The sequence below is a fragment of the Salmo trutta genome, chromosome 7, assembly GCF_901001165.1.
Source record: "Salmo trutta chromosome 7, fSalTru1.1, whole genome shotgun sequence".
NCBI classification, from domain to species: Eukaryota; Metazoa; Chordata; class Actinopteri; order Salmoniformes; family Salmonidae; genus Salmo; species Salmo trutta.
The window spans coordinates 9794722-9816357 of NC_042963.1; the positions used below are offsets into that span (position 1 = coordinate 9794722).

Here is a 21636-nt window from a genome sequence, read left to right on the forward strand (position 1 = left end):
CAATTGGTAAAGCAGTATGTATTTGTTTAATTATTACTTGATTAAGAAGTTATATACAAAAATGTGGGTAGAAATGAATAAGGAAAGGGTGTAAATGTTAGCCGGTGATCTATATTATAACGGGGATAATAAAAAGTTAAAATTGAATCATGAAAAGCACATCTTGTTCTTTTTGAATTCAGGTTTTATTAAGTCAGGGTAACTTGGTTATCATAGCTACACGTAACAGGAGTGAGATCCCCTTGGGACCAGAACTGACTTAAGTATTACTGAACCGATACCCCCATCTATACAGAGACACAGCAATACTATTATGACAACAGTATTGGAACAATATGATAGTGTCTGTCGTGGAAATATTATTTTCAATGTTCAAATCCAGAAATACAAAAATGTTCGTCCCCATCTTCACTCACATGTCAACAGAGAAATACTCAAATGTAAACGCCTCCCCCACTCAACAACTGTACTCAGTCAGTCACAACAAAAATCTTGACGAGATGAAATATAATAAAATAAATAATCATAAATAGTGTAAGTAACACTACTTGTAACATAGTGGGGATTGGGAGAGGTGGCTACACTGGAGCAGCTATGGTCAGTCAATACTCAATAAATTAAAAAGCAAAGTAAACAGAGAAATCATACACATAAAAGACATACATTAAGACTGACACATTGAATAAAAGACACTTACACACTTACACACGAGAGACAAGAAAACAGTGAAACATGTAATTGTTCAAAAGTGCTTCAATACCTCTCGTTCATAATTACTAACTTCAAATAACTTTAAAAAGTGCAAAATGGCGGAGAAATAAATAGTCTTTCTGTCTTCAGGACTGCAATAGTGAATGATCGGAGGGAAAGAATATACTGTACATGAAGTTAAAATGCTCCATCATTCTTGCCAATGCAGGTTAGTCGAACTTGGTCGTATGAATGGGGCTTGAGAGAAGAAGTGGCAGGTGTGGTGGTAATTCTAACCAAAAGGAGAGAGACTGTCTTCTTCAACTTCATTGTAAGATTAGCCAAAATGAAGCAATCAATAACAACCACTCAATCTGTGCATCGTTAGGAAAGCGCAATGAACAGAGTTGTATCTCTCCTCTTATAGAAAAAGTACAACCTATTTTGTCTACGTGGCAGTTTAGCAGATGTGCAGAAACAGGCCCTGGGAACAGAGATATAAAACGTAATTTAGCTCCTCTGTGTAGATCAAGATAGCTGATATCGCCACCACTCTCTGTTCCTCCCTGCACTTCCCATTAAGTCACACAAGACAAGCCTGTATCAGTAAAAATACTAACATATAACAACAGACAATTCTCTAAGTAAAACAGCATAGTATGTCTAATTAAACAGTATAGTATGTAATTAATATTTCCACCACACAGGGTATGGAGTTGGTAAGCTCCAGATGACAAGGCTCTCTCAACCCTCCTGTCCAAAGTCCTCTGTGAACTTCCTGACCTTGAACAAGTCCTCCGTGTTGACTGTGGGGCGCGTGGTGGACAGGGACCGCAGCATGTCAGACTGGAGGGCAGAGGACCCAAAGCAGATAACAAACCATTAGCACTGTTCACACACAGCGGACAAACATATGAGCATGGTTTAGCATTTGTATAAATGTGTAATACCTCAATGTGTATGTTGAAAAACAGCATGTATGTATGTATGAACAGAATGTGACTGAACATTGTGAGTGGCTCTAAATTATTGTATTTTATTTTTTAGATACAGTCAATATTGGACCTATATTAATATCCAGCTACTTTTGAACCCTAAAAAATGATATTTTGAGCCCTAGGAACTAACCCTATAAAGACATTTGTTTATTATAAAAAGCAAAAATGTTGATACAAAAACCTGTAATTGAAGTTATGGTCATTTTGTAATATTAGGTTTCTACACTGTGTAAAAGCACTACCTATTGAGATGCATAACATTGTACACTGTTTCTTTAAGAGCTTCAAATTCATTGCTATAACATGATCAGGGCCAGTTGTTTTGGTTGATTTTGGGGTTTCTTTTCTTTGACCGGTTTTTCCAGCATTATCCACTAGGTTTGCTGCAGGTAGAACATCCTAGGAAATGGAAATGTCAATTCATCAATAAATCAATCAATCGGCCTGCCTGGTTGTGCGTAAATGTTTGGTGGTGGTGGGGGGAATCACCTAAGCCAGGGGAGGCGTAGCTCTATGAATCTCATATTGCTCAAATGAACAGCAAACCTGGTTTCAAAAAACAGATATAACAACAACTCACCCCTATTTGTCAAATATATTTTGTGTGTATGTATTGATATACTGTATAGGCTATGTGTGCTATTTTTAAATGTATGTAGTTCTGTCCTTGAGCTGTTCTTGTCTATTAATGTTCTGAATTATGTCATGTTTCATGTTTGTGTGGACCCCAGGAAGAGTAGCTGCTGCTTTCGCAACAGCTAATGAGGATCCTAATAAAATACCTAAATGTAGACTAGCCTACCGGCACTGTATCTGTGAGCTGTTGGCTAGAGTGCACGTGCCAATACCATAGTAGGCACATTTGATATTTTGTGACAAAACTATCAGAAGACTAGAAAATTAGATTTTTACTTTATATTTTTATTCAGTACATGAAAACTTTACCAAAAAGGACATTTTGTCTGCACTATGTCATAAGGCACTGATTTTTATCCACAAGTCTGTTTGGTGGAAACACTACTGGTGGGAACATTTTCTTTATACAGATTTTAGAATATTCGCATGAAAATCCATCGTCAAATGGATAGAAACCGAGCTAATCCCTCTCCCTTTAAACTGCCCCTAATTGACAAATGTTTTACTACAACTTCTAAATCCATTGGAGAGGATCAGCTTGAGCAAAGCGAGGTGTAGAATCACTGATCTACAAATACTATTCCCTGACAAATAATAGGCTTTGTGCAATTAAGATTCGTAGAGCTACACCTTCCCTGGTTTAGGCGATCTCCCACCAAACACTCACGCAATTAAAGAACATTTCTTAGGATTTTTAAACTGCAGCAAACCTAGTGTCAACAACTAAATGTCAACAACTACAGACCAGTATCCCTTCTTTCTTTTCTCTCCAAAACTCTTGAGCGTGCCGTCCTTGGCCAGCTCTCTTGCTATCTCTCTCAGAATGACCTTCTTGATCCAAATCAGTCAGGTTTCAAGACTGGTCATTCAACTGAGACTGCTCTTCTCTGTGTCACGGAGGCTCTCCGCACTGCTAAAGCTAACTCTCTCTCCTCTGCTCTCATCCTTCTAGATCTATCTGCTGCCTTTGATACTGTGAACCATCAGATCCTCCTCTCCACCCTCTCCGAGTTGGGCATCTCCGGCGCGGCTCACTCTTGGATTGCGTCCTATCTGACAGGTCGCTCCTACCAGGTGGCGTGGCGAGAATCCGTCTCCGCACCACGTGCTCTCACCACTGGTTTCCGCCAGGGCTCAGTTCTAGGCCCTCTCCTATTCTCGCTATACACCAAGTCACTTGGCTCTGTCATATCCTCACATGGTCTCTCCTATCATTGCTACGCAGACGACACACAATTAATCTTCTCCTTTCCCCCTTCTGATAACCAGGTGGCGAATCGCATCTCTGGCAGACATATCAGTGTGGATGACGGATCACCACCTCAAGCTGAACCTCGGCAAGACGGAGCTGTTCTTCCTCCCGGGGAAGGACTGCCCGTTCCATGATCTCGCCATCACGGTTGACAACTCCATTGTGTCCTCCTCCCAGAGTGCTAAGAGCCTTGGCGTGACCCTGGACAACACCCTGTCGTTCTCCGCTAACATCAAGGCGGTGACCCGATCCTGTAGGTTCATGCTCTACAACATTCGCAGAGTACGACCCTGCCTTACACAGGAAGCGGCGCAGGTCCTAATCCAGGCACTTGTCATCTCCCGTCTGGATTACTGCAACTCGCTGCTGGCGGGGCTCCCTGCCTGTGCCATTAAACCCCTACAACTCATCCAGAATGCCGCAGCCCGTCTGGTGTTCAACCTTCCCAAGTTCTCTCACGTCACCCCGCTCCTCCGCACACTCCACTGGCTTCCAGTTGAAGCTCGCATCTGCTACAAGACCATGGTGCTTGCCTACAGAGCTATGAGGGGAACGGCACCTCCGTACCTTCAGGCTCTGATCAGTCCCTACACCCAAAGAAGGGCACTGCGTTCATCCACCTCTGGCCTGCTCGCCTCCCTACCTCTGCGGAAGCACAGTTCCCGCTCAGCCCAGTCAAAACTGTTCGCTGCTCTGGCACCCCAATGGTGGAACAAGCTCCCTCACGACGCCAGGACAGCGGAGTCAATCACCACCTTCCGGAGACACCTGAAACCCCACCTCTTTAAGGAATACCTGGGATAGGATAAAGTAATCCTTCTAACCCCCCCCCCAAAAAAAAAAATATATAGATGTACTATTGTAAAGTGGTTGTTCCACTGGATATCATAAGGTGAATGCACCAATTTGTAAGTCGCTCTGGATAAGAACGTCTGCTAAATGACGTAAATGTAAATGTAGTGGATAATGCTGGCAATACTGGTAAAAAAAACCCCACAAAATTACAAACAACTGGCCCTAGTTATGATCACTGATTTCCTGAAGAATCTATCCCTTTTCCTTTATTTCTGTGCCCCCAAATGTATGGATATACTGGAAATTAAGTAACCAGGTCATTAGCTAGCTAATGAGGTTACATGACTGAACAAAGTCCAAACAAATTCCCGCGAGTGGTTTTGGAACAGCCCGCTTAATGGTTTATGAATGTATAGCCAATTCACGATAGGAAGAAAAAAACATTGCATTGGTAATATGGATAATATCTTTTTACCTGTTTACCATGACAGTAACGAATCTGCACTCACTCACTTTCTCTCTCGGGCATCCGAAAACAATGGTACAGCGAAGCCTTATCAATACAACAACTATTATCTGGGTGACAATTCATCTAGACGCACAGTGCTCCCAAAATAAAATGTCAGGTTGCATAGCAAAATATTTAGGAGCATATGTGGTTGTGGATGTGTGCTTGTCACCATGCAGACGATGGGCTCCAGCAGCTTGTCGCTAGACACTTCCATCCAGGTCATCTCTATGGCAGCCGGGTCCCCAGGCGAACACGGGGTTAGAAGGTCATCCACCATCAATTGACTGTTGGCACGGGACGCCCCTTGCACCTAGAATAGCATAACAAACAACAAACAAACTATCTTAAATATCCTTAATAGTAGGGAAAGAGATACACCTTTAATGTGGTGTACAAGAGTCAACTACAATGGAGTTACTATATCAAGTGTATAACCTTTTTGAAGTGTGTGGCTGACTGTACTTTCCTGACAGGCTGCATGAGGGCATCTCGTACAATGATGCTGATGTCAGCCCCGGAGTAGCCTTCTGTCTTTTTGGCAAGCTGACGAAGGTCTGCGTCACTCAGGCTGTGGGGCGTGTTGCCCAGGTGCAGCCGGAACATCTGGGACCTAGCGGGCTCCTCTGGGAGAGGGATGTAGATACGCTTCTCAAACCTGACGGTGACATAATGTACTGATGAGAATGCTTGATGATTACTTTATTGCATCTGTTAGTATGGAGATTTTTCAGTAGCATATGGTGAAAAAATAATGTAATGAAACAGAATCATTAAAAGCTTTAAAGGAACCTGTAACCACACCTGTACAGCATAAGAAAAGCCAATATACAAAAGAAATAGACACACATTGTAATCCAGACGCATGCCTGGATAAGAAGTGTCGATCAATATAATGAATGTACTTATGACTATAGCCTGGCGGGTGCTGATATAATCTATATAATGAATGTACTTGTGACTGCAGCCTGGTAGGGGCCCCTATTATTTTTTAACCAAACTTTCACAGTTGCACCACTAATATAAACGGTTCACTGATTTGTGAGTGTTAAATGATTTGTAATGGCGGGAAAAAGCCAGCCTCAGAGAAAGAACTTAGGGTGAGAAATAATAGTGGCACGAAGCCAAAAAGAGTTGATCATTTACATAGAGAGGAGTGACTATGTATGTAATGTAAGGATGAAACTGTATAAAAGGAGTGTGCTGAGGCTGGGAAAAACAGTTGATCCATGGACCAGCTCGGCTTGTTACTTTGTAATAAAGGCTATTTGAATTCACAAGTTCCGGTATCTGAGAAATATTATTGGACCAATATTTCTACGACACTAGGAAATTATTTTAGCTTGAACAATACAAAACCAAAAAAATCCCATTTTGGGTGCGCATCTATTGTTCTACAAACATTTCAAGAAAAATCCAGGGCTGGTCTTCCACTCAATGGAATCTACATGAATAGGTACACACAGTTTCAGCAAATATTCAGGCTTTATCATTACTTTGTGAATATGTTAAACAACAAACCTATGTCCCATCCCAACTTGACCCTGTCCTCCTATTTTGACCACTGACCTTCTGCGGATGGCAGCATCCAGAACCCAGGGAATGTTAGTGGCCCCAAGGGTAAGGATTCCATCATTGTTGTTGCCCACACCTGTCAATCAGAGAGGAGAAATGAGAACTCTATATAAGCCTGTTGCTCATATGGAACGTGCATTAAATCGGAAAGGTTCAAGTCAACTGATGGAGAAGATTAGGTTTAAAGTCTTCTCTGATGAGGTGTTTGTTTGGTCTGAAGTGTCATAGCTGTCTTGGCAGATGGTGGGGAGTGGGTGTAGGGACTAATCTCTCACCTTGCATCTGTACCAGAAACTCTGTCTTGATCCGCCGGGCTGCCTCACTCTCATTCTCATTCCTGGAGCCACAGAGCGAATCCACCTCGTCAATAAAGATGATGGAGGGCTTGTGCTGGCGGGCAAGATCAAACAGGTTCTTCACAAGTCTGACGGATGGAGAGAGAAAGAGAGGCACAAACATTTTACAGGACACATAAGTATCAGTGAGAAAAAAATGGATCCAATCAGTTGTGGATGCATGCATAATGGAGATTTACACAAAGAGTAGAATTACAAATAAAAATGATGTCTCACTTCTCACTCTCTCCAAGCCACTTGGACATGAGGTCTGATGATGACACAGAGAAGAAGGTGGAGTTGTTGGCTTCTGTGGCTACTGCTTTGGCCAGGTAAGACTTTCCTGTCCCAGGGGGTCCAAACAGAAGAATCCCTCTCCATGGGGTGCGTTTGCCTGCAACCAGAGACAAATTCAAGCATAATGAACAAATAGACAGAATACACATACAGTAGTATATCGTTATGGTGACACGTCCACGCAGAAGATAGTGAGAAAGATGATGTGTGTGAGAAATAAAGACATTCTAACCTGTGAAGAGGTGAGGGAATTTAATGGGCAGGATTACGGCTTCCTTCAAGGCCTCCTTAGCTCCCTCTAGTCCAGCCACATCGTTCCACCGGACATTGGGCTTTTCCATTACAATGGCACCTGTACCAGGACAAGAATCAGTGAAGCATCCAAGTTAATTTCCTTCATGTACATGAGAGACACAGTTTAGACAGCCGACATGTGAAAGAGGAGACAAACACACTCACCCATTAGTTGCTCTTGCAGTTTCTTTCTCTCTGGATTTTCACCCTCGCTGTCACTGTCACTCCTAGATGGAATATACATTTCTAAATGTGAAACAAACTATTTGGTGCTAGTGACTGTGTGGCCCTTGTCATTGTCTGCAATGCATGCATGCACAGTTTTTATGATCTATTTTCAAAGTGTTATTTCCTAGGTATGCTTTTGTTAATGCAGGACAGTGTCTGTGTGAACAAATGTGTGACAACTTACTTATCATTACTCTGTGCTTCCTTAACAGGCTTCTTCCCTGCTTTTTCTTTGTTCTTCAAGTAATCTTTGAGTTTCTCTGCCCGGTCTAGGTACTGCATACACTTCCCACGTATGCTCTCCTTTGCCTTGTCACTGTGTGCATCATCTGAAGAAAAGAAATAAAAAAACATTACATTTTAACCACCTTCCATCCATTAAGTATTTTCTAAATCAATATTTACCTCCCAAAAACACAAGCTATGTGTTTTTGCACACTTAAAAAAATTGGACTGCGGCCAGGAGAAGATGACATTTTACACTCACACTTGATAGCATGCAGGAAGTACTCCACTGCATGCTGGTAAAGGCGCAAAGCCTCCTCATAGTTCTTGTTCTTATCCTCCTCTGTGGCTTTGGTCACAAGATCTATCGCTTTCTGCGTAAGGGAAGAGAAAGGAAGGGATGAAAGATATACATGAAAACATCATGGTAGAGTCCAGTAACTGTGACAGTAAAAGCTGACAGTAACAGACAACAGTGGAGGCTACTGAGGGGAGGACGGCTCATAATAACGGTCGTTATGGCGTGAATGGAATGGGTTCAAACACATGGTTTTCATGTGTTTGATGCCATTCCATTTGCTCCATTCCAGCCATTATTATGAGCTGTCCTCCCCTCAGCAGCCTCCACTGACCGAGAAGTAATTACCTACTAGCCTAATACTTATAATAAATAGACTTGACTAGACAATCCATTAAGGAATACATAGCCTAAGTAACAGTAGCTGAGAAATCCCAACTCTCCATGTACAAGTACAACGAATTTGAGTGTGCGACGAGTGTGGGCGGACTGGTGCTCCGACTACATTGAGTCGCTGTCAGTCGATACTTACTAGCTGTAGAAATCTTAAAGCCTTACTGTGCACTTATGTTTGTCCTGTGTAAAGAGGCCTTTCTATCTTTGCTGAAACCCATACTTTGAATAAATCTTTGGTCAAATACAACCACTGAATGTTTTCTCATTTCTGTTGCTCTAAGGCTGCATTTACACAGGCAGCCCAATTCTGATCTTTTTTCCACTAATTCATCTTTTGACCAAGCACATCAGATCTGGGGGCGGCAGGTAGCCTGGCGGTTAATTGGGCCAGTAACCGAAAGGTCGCTGATTCGAATCCCTGAGCAAGTCAAGGTGGAAAGATCTACCGTTCTGCCCTTGAGCAAGGCAGTTAACCCCGACAACAACTGCCTGCGCTGTGGATGTCGATTAAGGCAGCCCCCCGCACCTCTCTGATTAAGAGGGGTTGGGTTAACTTCCGAAGACACAATTTGGTTTAATGCATTCAGATGTGCAACTGACTAGGTATCCCCTTTCTTTTCACATCAGCTCTTTTTCAGAGCTTGAACTGATTGGTCAACAGACCAATTAGTGAATAAAAGATCAGAATTTCGCTACCTGTGTAAATTCAGCCTAAAATGGCAACTCAGCACAAATGCATGTGCCAGTTGAATCTCAGATTACATGGGCCTACGTCTACAAATACTCATTGTCCAAATGAGGAAACAGTCGGTGTGTCAATGGTGTGTGTACTGGGAGCGGAGTCAGGCGCAGGAGAGCAGAGAGTTGTGAACAGGCGCACACTTTATTTAGGCAGGAGAAACCAACAGACGGACGCCACTGCGTCGAAACCTCCAGCCAATATGCCAAAGTGCAAACTGTCACAATAATTATGTACAAACAAATAAACATACCTCGTGAAATAAAACACGGAATAAACGCACACCAGAATAGCGTGACACGAAACAATCTCACACAAAGACATGAGGGGCAACAGAGGAATAAATACTGGTAGTGTGATTGGGGAATGAAAACCAGGTGTGCAGGGAACAAGACAAAACAAATGGATAAATTAAAAATGGAGCGGCGATGGCTAGAAAGCCGGTGACATCGACCGCCGAACGCCGCCCGAACAGGAGAGGAGCCGACTTCGGCTAAAGTCGTGACAGTACCCCCCCCCCCCTTGACGCGCGGTTCCAGCGGTGCGCCGACACCGGCCTCGGGGACGACCCGGAGGGCGAGGCGCAGGGCGATCCGGCCGGCGACGGTGGAACTCCTGCAGCAGTTCAGGGTCCAACACATCCGCCACCGGAACCCAGCACCTCTCCTCCGGACTGTACCCCACCCACTCCACGAGGTACTGAAGGCCCCTCGCCCGACGCCTCGAATCCAGGATGGAACGGACGGAGTACGCCGGGACCCCCTCGATGTCCAGAGGGGGCGGAGGAACCTCCCGCACCTCAGACTCCTGGAGCGGACCAGCCACCACCGGCCTGAGGAGAGACACATGGAACGAGGGGTTAATATGGTAATCGGGGGAAGCTGTAACCTGTAACATACCTCATTCACTCTCCTCAGGACTTTAAATGGCCCCACAAACCGCGGGCCCAGCTTCCGGCAGGGCAGGCAGGTTTCGGGTCGAGAGCCAGACCCTGTACCGGGGCCTCACTGCGGTGACGGTCCGCGCTGGTCTTTTGGCGCAGCGCTGCCTGCTGGAGGTGACCATGGGCGGCTTCCCATGTCTCCTCCGTGCGCCTGAACCAATCGTCCACCGCAGGAGCCTCGGTCTGACTCTGATGCCGCTGTGCCAGAACCTGCTGATACCCCAATACACACTGAAAGGGGGAGAGGTTAGTGGAGGAGTGGAGGAGTGGCGGAGTAAGTTCTGCTCCATCTCTGCCCAGGGCACGAACACCGCCCACTCCCCCAGCCGGTCCTGGCAATAAGACCGCAGAAACCTGCCCACATCCTGGTTCACTCTATCCACCTGCCCATTACTCTCAGGGTGGAAACCTGAGGTGAGGCTGATCGAGACCCCCAGACGTTCCATGAATGCCCTCCAGACTCTCGAAGTGAACTGGGGACCTCGATCAGACACTATATCCTCAGGCACCCCGTTGTGCCGGAAGACGTGTGTAAACAGGGCCTCCGCAGTTTGTAGGGCCGTAGGGAGACCAGGCAGAGGGAGGAGACAACAGGACTTAGAGAAACAACCCACAACGACCAGGATCGTGGTGTTTCCCTGTGAGGGAGGAAGATCCGTTAGAAAATCCACCGACAGGTGTGACCAAGGCCGTTGTGGAACGCATAAGGGATGTAGCTTACCTCTGGGCAGGTATCTAGGAGCCTTACACTGGGTGCACACCGAGCAGGAGGAAACATAAACCCTCACGTCCCTAGCCAAGGTGGGCCACCAGTACTTCCCAGTCAGACAGCACACCGTCCGACCGATCCCTGGATGACCAGAGGAGGGTGACGTGTGTGCCCAATAGATCAACTGGTCACGGACAGCAGACGGAACGTACCGACGCCCAACGGGACACTGGAGTGGAGCGGGCTCTGTACGCAACGCCTGCTCAATGTCAGCATCCAGCTCCCACACGATCGGCGCTACCAGGCAGGAGGCCGGGAGAATGGGAGTCTGATCCATGGGCCGCTCCTCTGTGTCATACAGCCGAGACAGTGCGGCTGCATTCACATTCTGGGAACCTGGTCTGTAGGACAGGGTAAACACAAAACGGGTAAAGAACATGGCCCACCTTGCCTGACGAGGATTCAGTCTCCTAGCTGCACGGATGTACTCCAGGTTGCGGTGGTCAGTCCAGATGAGGAAAGGGTGTTTAGCCCCCTCAAGCCAATGTCTCCACGCCTTCAAAGCCTTAACAACAGCCAACAGCTCCCGGTCCCCCACATCATAGTTCCGCTCCGCCGGGCTGAGCTTCTTCAAGAAGAAAGCACAGCGGCGGAGCTTCGGTGGCGTGGCGGAGCTTCGGTGGCGTGCCCGAGCGCTGAGAGAGCACGGCTCCTATCCCAGCCTCGGACGCGTCCACCTCCACTATGAACGCCAAAGAGGGATCTGGATGGGCCAGCACGGGAGCCGAGGTAAACAGAGCTCTTAGGTGCCCAAAAGCCCTGTCCGCCTCAACTGACCACTGCAGACGTAGTAATTGGCAAACCCTAAAAATCGCTGCACCTCCTTTACCGTGGTGGGAGTCGGCCAATTACGCAAGGCTGCAATGCGGTCACTCTCCATCTCTACCCCTGATGTGGAAATGCGATACCCTAGGAAGGAGACGGCCTGCTGAAAGAACAAGCATTTCTCAGCCTTGACATGCAGGTCATGTTCCAACAGTCGTCCAAGTACCTTGCGCACCAAGGACACATGCTCGGCGTGTGTAGCGGAGTATATCAGAATGTCATCGATATACACCACTACACCCTGCCCGTGCAGGTCCCTGAAAATCTCATCTACAAAGGATTGGAAGACTGATGGAGCATTCATCAACTCGAACGGCATGACGAGGTACTCATAATGCCCTGAGGTGGTACTAAATGCCGTCTTCCACTCGTCTCCCTCCCGGATACGCACCAGGTTGTACGCACTCCTGAGATCCAGTTTAGTGAAGAAGCGCGCCCCGTGCATTGACTCAATCGCCGTGGCAATAAGAGGTAGCGGGTAACTGTACCTCACCGTGATTTGATTGAGACCTCGATAGTCAATGCACGGGCGCAGACCTCCATCCTTCTTCTTCACAAAAAAGAAACTCGAGGAGGCGGGTGAAGCGGAGGACCGAATGTACCCCTGACACATGGATTCGGAGACATATGTCTCCATAGCCACCGTCTTCACTTGCGACAGGGTATACACGTGACTCCTGGGAAATGCAGCGTTCATTCTGAACGTTAAAACGCAGAACTTGCAGTACGGTTTTGGAAACATAAGGAATTTATCTTTCACATCAGCAAGAAATAATAATAAAAAAAAGGTTAAATTACTACACCTTTATAGGGTTAGGGTTCCCACACGGCCGTATTTCCATGTTACAGCGCTTGTTTACGGAAAACAGATGGAAGATAGAGGCATATCTGTGCTAATTAGCAATCTGCGTCCCCGAACACCTGTGTTTTAAAATGGAAGACGGACGCCAAAAACATGGTGTCACTGAAAAATACTGTTGGCTAGAACTAAGTTAAAACAGTGTACATTATGTGTATATTTTGCATTTGTGACATCATTTTGATGTGATATGTAAGTAGAGGGTTTTATGTTTCTAGAACCGTACCACAAATGAGAATCGATTCACGATTAGATGGAGTATTTGGCTGTTTTGGCTGCCAGAGCCAATTCGCGTCTAAACAGAACATGTAAGGTCCTTGGACTATAAAAAGTTAGACTACTTTAGTCCATTATTGGGCTAAATAACAGCATACAATTGAACTGGTAACTAATGCTAACTATAAGTTTATTTATGATGTGGCTAGCAAGCTACACAATACATTGGTATACACAGCCTGAAACTAATGCCTGCAAAATCATGTAAATGATACTATCGTTACAAGCCAGAATGTTGAATACAATAACATTTTTATTTGCTCTGTTGGTTTTCTGTGCGGTTTGTCCTTCAGCTGTAAATTTGAGACTAAAGGTCCACAGGAAAGTATTGTTTACCAGACTTTTTAGAGAGCCTGTAGGTATATGGTTCAATAGCTATTGAACCAAGCATACCATGACAATGAAAATGGTATATTCTGAATCAGGGGAGGATGGAGAACAATCCCAACTTTTTTTGCGCGGGAATTTTAGATTTTTTTAAAAAGAAGATTCAAACACAAAAAAATTGCCGATTGTTCTCCATCATCCCTTGATTCAGAATTTACCATAAGATAAGATGGCACCGATGGAGATTGTCGAAATCTTACGTGCTCCAACACGTCTTTGTTATTTTGTGACTATCTTTGTGTTTATCCTTACTTTTTTGTGTAGAAAGCTCACACCATTATCACCTATGACCGCCAAGTACTTTTAAACTATGAATCGACAGCTACAAACCTCAACTTCGACATTGATTTTGGCTCCTACTTCAACTCCGACTCGGCTGTTCTGTTGTTTACACCGGACCCTACTCCATTGTTTGGGCTACCCAAGTGCCGCAAGCGAGGGCTAGAGTCCTTGTTAGACGCAAAGAAAAATCATCCGGCACTCCCCTCTGTTATATTGGCAAATGTCCAGTCACTTGAGAACAAGATGGATGAGCTCCGTTTGAGAGTTTCCTACCAACGGGGCTTGAAAAGCTGTACTATTCTATGCTTTTAAGAAACTTGGCTGACGGGCGATATGGACATAAAAGTCTAGGGTTTCTCCATGCTTCGTCGTGACCAGACAGCAGACAATGGCAAAATCAAAGGGGGAGAAGTGGGCCTCTTCATAAACAACAACTGGTGCGCTGCTTCAAGTGTGAAGGAAGTCACAAGCTTTTGCTCACCTGAGCTTTCACCTGTAATCATCACTGCTGTCTACATCCCACCACAAAACGAGAATAGCACTAAGTAGGCACTCAAAGAGCTGTACAGGGCCATAAACAAGCAAGAAAACGCACACCCAGAGGCAGTGGGCGAAGACTTTAACATGGGAAACCTAAAATGCTTTTTACCCCACTTTTACCAATATGTCTCCTGCGCCACAAGAGGCGCTAACAATCTGGACAACTTTTACTCTACCTGGAGAAATGTATACAAGGCCCTCCCTTTGGCATACCAGACCATGACTCCATACTCCTTCCTGTTTACAAGAAAAAAATCAAACAGGAAATACCAGTGACGCAGTCAGTACGGAAGTGGTCTGACAAAAGCTGACGCTAAGGTACAAGACTTCTTCGCTAGCACAGACTGGAATATGTTCAGGGATTCATCCGATAACATTGAGGAGTTTACCATATCAGTCACGGACTTCATCAATAAGTGCATCGACAACATCGTCCCCACAGTGACCATATGTACGTACCCTCACCAAAAGCCAAGGATTACAGGCAGTATTACGGAAGTTAGAGGTAGTTTTGCCAGCCAATGCCAGCCAATGCCAATGCCAGCCAATGCTGTAACACATCTGTAACCATGAAATGCTTTGAAAGGCTGGTCATGGCACACATCAACACCATCATCCCAGACACCCTAGGCCCACTCCAATTGCATACCACCCCAACAGATCCACAGATGACACAATCTCTATTGAACACAGAGAAATACCTACAGTGCATTCGGGAAGTATTCAGACCACTTCCCTTCTTCCAAATTTTGTTACGTTACAGCCTTGTTCTAAAATTGATTACATTATATTTTTCCCTCATCAATCTACACACAATGCCCCATAATGACAAAGTGAAAACAGGTTTTTAGATTATTTTTTTAAAGTAAGTATTCAGACCCTTTGCTTTGAGACTCGAAATTGAGCTCAGGTGCATCCTGTTTCCATTGATCATCCTTGAGATGATTCTACAACTTGATTGGAGTCCACCTGGGGTAAATTCAATTGATTTGGAAAGGCACACACCTGTCTACATTTGTTAGTTATTAGTTGTTGACAGTGCATGTCAGAGCAAAAACCAAGGCATGAGGTAAAAGGAATTGTCCATAAGCTTGTGACAGGATCGTGACAGGATTGTGTCAAGGCACAGATCTGGGGAAGGGTATCAAAACATTTCTGCAGCATTGAAGGTCCCCAAGAACACAGTGGCCTCCATCATTCTTAAATGGAAGAAGTTTGGGAGCACCAAGACTCTTCATAGAGCTGGCTGCCCGGCTAAACTGAGCAACTGGGGTAAAAAGGTGACGAGAACCTGATGGTCACTCTAACAGAGCTCGGGAGTTCCTCTGTGGAGATGGGAGAATCTTGCAGAAGGACAACCATCTCTTCAGCACTCCACCAATCAGGCCTTTCTGGTAGAGTGGCCAGAGGGAAGCCACTCCTCAGTAAGGGCACATGACAGCCCAATAGGAGTTTGCCAAAAGGCACCTAAAGGACTTTCAGACCATGAAAAACAAGATTCATTGGTGTGATGAAACCAAGATTGAACGCTTTGGCCTGATTGCCAAGCATCTCGTCTGGAGGAAACCTGGCTCCATCCCTACGGTGAAGCATGCTGGCGGCAGCATCATGCTGTGGGGATGTTTTACAGCGACATGGAATGAGAGACTAGTCAGGATCGAGGGAAAGACGAACGGAGCAAAGCACAGAGTGAGATCCTTGATGAAAACCTGCCTCAAAGCGCTCAGGACCTCAGACTGGGGCGAAGGTTCACCTTCCAACAGGACAACGACCCTAAGCATACAGCCAAGACAACGCAGGAGTGGCTTCGGGACAAGTCTATGAATGTCCTTGAGTGGCCCAGCCATAGCCCGGACTTGAACCAGATCGAACATCTCTGGAGAGATCTGAAAATAGCTGTGCAGCGACACTCCCCATCCAAACTGACAGAGCTTGAGAGGATCTGCAGAGAAGAATGGGAGAAACTCCCCAAATACAGGTGTGCCACGCTTGTATCATCATACCCAAGAAGACTTGAGGCTGTAATCGCTGCCAAAGGTGCTTCAACAAAGTACTGAGTAAAGGGTCCGAATACTTATGTAAATGTGATATTTCAGTTTTTTTTACATATATATAAATTTGCAGACATTTCTAAACACATGTTTTTGCTTCATCATTATTGGGTGTTGTGTGTAAACAATTGAATTCATTTTAGAATAAGGCTGTAATGTAACAAAATGTGGAAAAAGTCAAGGGGTCTGAATAGTTTCCGAATGCAATGTGTGTGAGAATAATGTCCATTGAATAATGCACACTGCTCTCTCCCACCTGGACAATAGGAATACCTACTGTACGTGAGAATGCTGTTCATTGACTACAGCTCAGCGTTCAACACCATAGTCCCCTCCAAGCTATCCCCAAGCTCGGGACCCTGGGACTGAACACCTCCCTTTTCAACTGGATCCTGGACTTTCTGACGGCCATCCCCAGGTGGTGAGGGTAGGTAACAACACATCTGCCACGCTAACCCTCAACACGGAGGCCCCTCAGGGGTGTGTGCTTAGGCTCCTCCTGTACTCCCTATTCACCCACAACTGTGTGGCCACACATAACTCCAACACCATCATCAAGTTTGCTGACAACACGACGGTGGTAGGCCTGATCGCCAACGACAATGAGACAGCCTACAAGGAGGAAGTCGGAGACCCTGCAGTGTAGTGACAGGACAACAACCTCTCCCTCAGCAAGACAAAGGAGCTGATTGTAGACTACAGGAAACAGAGGGGTGAGCACGACCCCATCCACATCGACAGGGCTGTAGTGGAGCGGGTTGAGAGCTTCAAGTTCCTCTGTGTCCACATCACTAAGAATCTATCATGGTACACACACCACAGCCTTCAGGTGGTTGTTAAGATTTGGCATGGCCTCTCAGATCCTCAAAAAGTTATACAGCTGCACCATTGAGAGCATCTTGACTGGCTGCATCGCCACTTGGTATGGCAACTGCACCACCCTTGATCGCAAGGCACTACAGAGAGTGGTGCGGACAGCCCAGTACATCACTGGGGCCGATCTCCCTGCCATCCAGGACCTCTATACCAGGAGGTGTCAGAAGAAGGCACGGAAATTGTCCGGACCCCAGCCACAGCCTGTTCACTCTGCTACCATATGGCAAGTGGTACCGTTGAACCAAGTCTGGGACCAAAAGGCACCTGGGGTCGTTCCACCTCAAAAAGCACAAGAAAGAGGATTTCGACACACACCAACTCAAATTGTTCAGAAATGTTTTTTGTTGTTAGAAACATACAATTAACAGTCCTGCCTCATTTTTAAAAATATATAATTGGATTTCTGAGAAATTAAGCAAATTGATTGCACCCAAATTGGCCATTTTAATTTATAGGATAACATAACATAAATATATTACCTAACATATACGATTTGGACCAAACTTTTTTCTAACAATGAGTTAGACATGAGGAATCCAAAGAAATGGACGAAAGCCACCCATGGACCCTTCACACCCCATGCCAATCCCACCCCAACATTGAGTATACAGTCTCAGTTTTCTATGTCTGAAATGTAGTATGGAGCTTCGGCTCGGAATATTGTTTCTTCATCTTATGTAATGTATTCCCAGTGAATTTGGTGAGTTTTTTCCCCCCTGTTCTGAGAATTAGTCATTGTTGAGTCAGTTGTTAGGTTTTTGTCCCATCCTACATCCGGATATTACCAGGTTCTGACCACTAGATGGTGCTGTTCTAGGTGATTTATTTTTTAAACCCCCCCCACTTTAAAGGGCTAGTTCACCCAAATTACATATTGGTTTGACAGCAATCCATGCGTTGGTTTTGTTGTCCACTGTTTCAAATGCTAACTTTTTAGCATTTGTAGCACAAATCCGATGCAAGTCATTAGCTAAGTTTCCATCCAATTGGCGACACATTTTCATGTGAATATTCTAAAATCTGCATAAAAACAATATGCACATTTTCCCAACAGAGATGTGTTTCCATCAAATTGACTTGTTGCGGATAAAAGGATGTGTGTGATAACATAGTGCACATAAAAATAACTTGCAGTTAAATTCTCATGTACCGAATAAAAACACCAAGTTAAATGGGTTTCCATCATATTTTCAACTGTTCTGATTGTTTTGTCATAAAAAACTGTGTGTTATATTATATATTGAATGTGCTCTTTCTGATCTTGGCACGTGCACTCTAGCCACCAGCTCGCAGATACAGTGCGGGAATAGCGTGCATGATGAGATTATTATGGACAAAAGAACGAGATTCTTTTTATTTGCCAAACGGCAGCCAAGCATCAATCATCATGTCACCAGAATAAGACCCTCAATATTTATTGGAAAGGAGCATTAAGCTCATCACCGTGCACTTTCACCACCCTGTGAAGTTCATCATCATTTATTTAATCTGTAGCCTAATAAACTGCATGCTTTCCCCAGTCGTAGTGGGAGGACCACACAACATACATCGCGTGAATCCAAGTTTACTTCGATTTGATGGTTACTATATGAATATTTGCGCATAAAGGTGTTTCCAACACAATTTCTCACATAATTAATTTTACCGACACAAAAAGATCCCACCTGGTGTAGCGCATTTTGGAAAGTTTCCTGACAAATTTCCATCAGCCCTGTCGTGACATTTTTTTATCCAACATGTACTTTACTCGCATAAAATAGTTAGATGGGGCCTTCCCTGTGGCTCAGTTGGTAGAGCATGGTGTTTGCAACGCCAGCATGGTGTGTGCAACGCCAGGGTTGTGGGTTTAATTCCCACGGGGGGCCAGTACAAAAAAAAAAATAGAAAATTGCATGAAATGTATGCATTCACTACTGTAAGTCGCTCTGGATAAGAGCGTCTGCTAAATTACTAAAATGTAAATGGATGGAAACCTGGTTAATGGTACCTATATAAACTTTTTACACTTCCTGTCCAAATCATCCTGAAGTATCTAAAAATGGATTGTGTTACTCAATTATGTATTTCTGTCTATAATAAAGCCCTTTTGTGGGGAAAAACTCATTCTGATTGGCTGGGCCTGTCTGCCAAGTGGGTGGGCTTATGCCCTCCCAGGCTCACCCATGGTTGCATCCCTGCCCAGTCATGTGAAATCCATAGATTAGGGCCTAATGCATTTATTTATATTGACTGATTTCCTTATATGAACTATAACTCAGTAAAATCTTTGAAATTGTTGCCTTTTGCATTTATATTTCTGTTCAGTATATATACAAAATAAATCTCCTTCTGGTGATCCATACATTCTGTTTGTTGCCTAATGTTTTTAAAGTTGGGAGCAGTGTGTGTAGGTTATGTGTTTTTGGGGGAGAGAGTGGTGTGTGTGTGTGTGTTTATTTGAGAAAGGGAGACAGAGAGAGTGTGTGAGGGAGGGAGAGTGTATGTTTTAAAGAGTAAAGAAGGTTTCATTCAGTGTTTTCCCCTTACTGCCACAATGACATGCAGATCATTATGCATGTATATTCCTTCCTCCTATTCCTCCAGCCAAATCACAGATAGGCCTTTGCAAATATGAGCAAATCAGCCATTCTATGCAGTATTCTGTTATAGTAAACAGTGTGAAGTTAAATTCAATATGTGCTGTATTGAGTAGAAGTGTGAATATCAGTGACAGGTTTTTTGTGTAGCCTAGCAAATGCGCATAACGTTTCGAAAACGTTTCGAAAACAGTAATAAGCATTGGGGCGAACAGAAAGCTAAGCCACTCAATTGTCCCCCCGTGGTATCGTGATACTACTCGGTATCGTGATACTTGGCCTGGTATCAAATCCTTAGGAAAATGTTGGTATCGTGACAACACACACACTTTTACACTCTCTACATTTGCTGATGCTGCTCTGTTATTATCTATCTTGATTGCCTATGTAACCGATGTGAAATGGCTAGTTAGTTAGCGGTGGTGCGCGCTAATAGCGTTTCAATCAGTGACGTCACTCGCTCTGAGACTTGAAGTAGGGTTTCCCCTTGCGTTGCAAGGGCCGCGGCTTTTGTGGCACGATGGGTAACGATGCTTCGTGGGGTGTCAGTTGTTGATGTGTGCAACGGTCCCTGGTTCGAGCCCAGGTTGGGGCGAAGAGAGGGACGGAACCTACACTGTTACACCTAGTCATTTTAACCCGTACCTACATATTACCTCAACTACCTTGTACCCCCTGCACATTAACTCGTGACTGGTCAATTGCTATTTACTGTGTTACTATTTTCTATTTTATTTGCCAATTTTCTTACTTTTTAAACTCTGCATTGTTGGGAAAGGGCTAAGTAAGCATTTCACGGTAGTCTACACGTGTTGTATTCAACTACCGAGTGGTGCAGCGGTCTAAGGCACTGCATCTCAATGCTAGAGGCGTCACTACAGACCCTGGTTGGGAGTCCCATAGGGCGGCGCACAATTGGCCCAGCGTTGTCTGGGTTAGGGTTTGGCTGGGGTAGGCCATCATTGTAAATAAGAATTTGTTCTTAACTGACTTGCCTAGTTAAATAAAGGTTAAATGTGACAAATAAAAAATTATTTAATTAAGTGTTTCCATTGTCATGGCATAGTTGTTTCAATAACAATTGACGAGAGAAGACCGAATATCCAATATAAAACTAACTTTACCTGGGTGCTGAACAGTCCATACCTACCCGCTCTCAGAAAAAGTCGGGTAAACAATATTTTGTTGAAGATATTTGGTTTAAAATTTCAAGCAGCTGAAAGACAAACCGCGCAGACAACCGACAAATGTAATTTTATTCAACATTCTGGCTTATAAGTCTTGTAGTTTACACGATTTGCAGACATTAGATTCAGGCTGTATATAACAATTAGTTGTATTACAGCCTGGTTAATCACACTACACATAATAAATGCAGTATTAGCACATCAATGGTGAGAGATTATGTTTACACAGTTATCATTAGATAGCTAGCTAGCTAACCTACCTGTAATGTTGACGTTGTCATTTCATCTCACTCTGCACTCCACCCAAATTCCTGTCTCAGACGCTAATTCAAGTTACCTTTCAAAACATGTTTGCAATATTTTCAGAGTGGAGGTTGCTGCATGACTAAGGTAACTACGCTTGCCTCTTTCTGTGACAGCCGCGGCTTTCACTAGTTACCACAGCCACAAAGTCAACATTGGCTAAATATCGTAAAAATGCATTTGTGGTCTTAATGTAGGGTTAGGCATAAGGTTAGCAGTGTGGTTAGGTTTTAAAATCAGATTTTAATAAGATAAATTGTAGAAATAAGCGGGGTTTAACCATGACTTTGTGGGTGTGGTAACTACTGACGACCTCCCAACAACTACCATAGACATGAGAACGTCTGCATCTCTTGAAAGAGAAAAACAGAGGTTCTGCCGCCTAGCGGACATGATGGAGTCAGGGAAAAAAACGAGGGTAGGAGGGGAACAGTTATTTCGAAATCTTTGTCATTTTTCTAAACCAGTTCTTTCCACTGTAATGATCAGACAACAA

General features: G+C 44.5%; 1 protein-coding gene across 2 annotated transcripts; it reads right to left on the minus strand.

The window, feature by feature from the left end:
• Positions 1-166: 166 nt before the first annotated feature.
• LOC115196885 (vacuolar protein sorting-associated protein 4A) lies at positions 167-21547 on the minus strand. Of its 2 annotated transcripts, XM_029757866.1 has the most exons (12): positions 21098-21547; positions 12607-12724; positions 8096-8207; positions 7793-7937; positions 7546-7607; positions 7319-7438; positions 7027-7183; positions 6730-6878; positions 6449-6530; positions 5318-5537; positions 5052-5192; positions 167-1536 (listed from the first exon to the last, which is right to left on the minus strand). In XM_029757866.1, the coding sequence occupies exons 2-12, from the start codon at positions 12643-12645 to the stop codon at positions 1435-1437; spliced, it is 1329 nt and encodes a 442-aa protein (XP_029613726.1). In that variant the 5' UTR covers positions 12646-12724; positions 21098-21547; the 3' UTR covers positions 167-1434. The 2 variants fall into 2 exon arrangements, with proteins under 2 accessions (XP_029613726.1, XP_029613727.1); XM_029757867.1 differs by lacking the exon at positions 12607-12724 and having other exon boundaries at positions 21098-21531.
• Between the last annotated feature and the right edge of the window lie 89 nt (positions 21548-21636).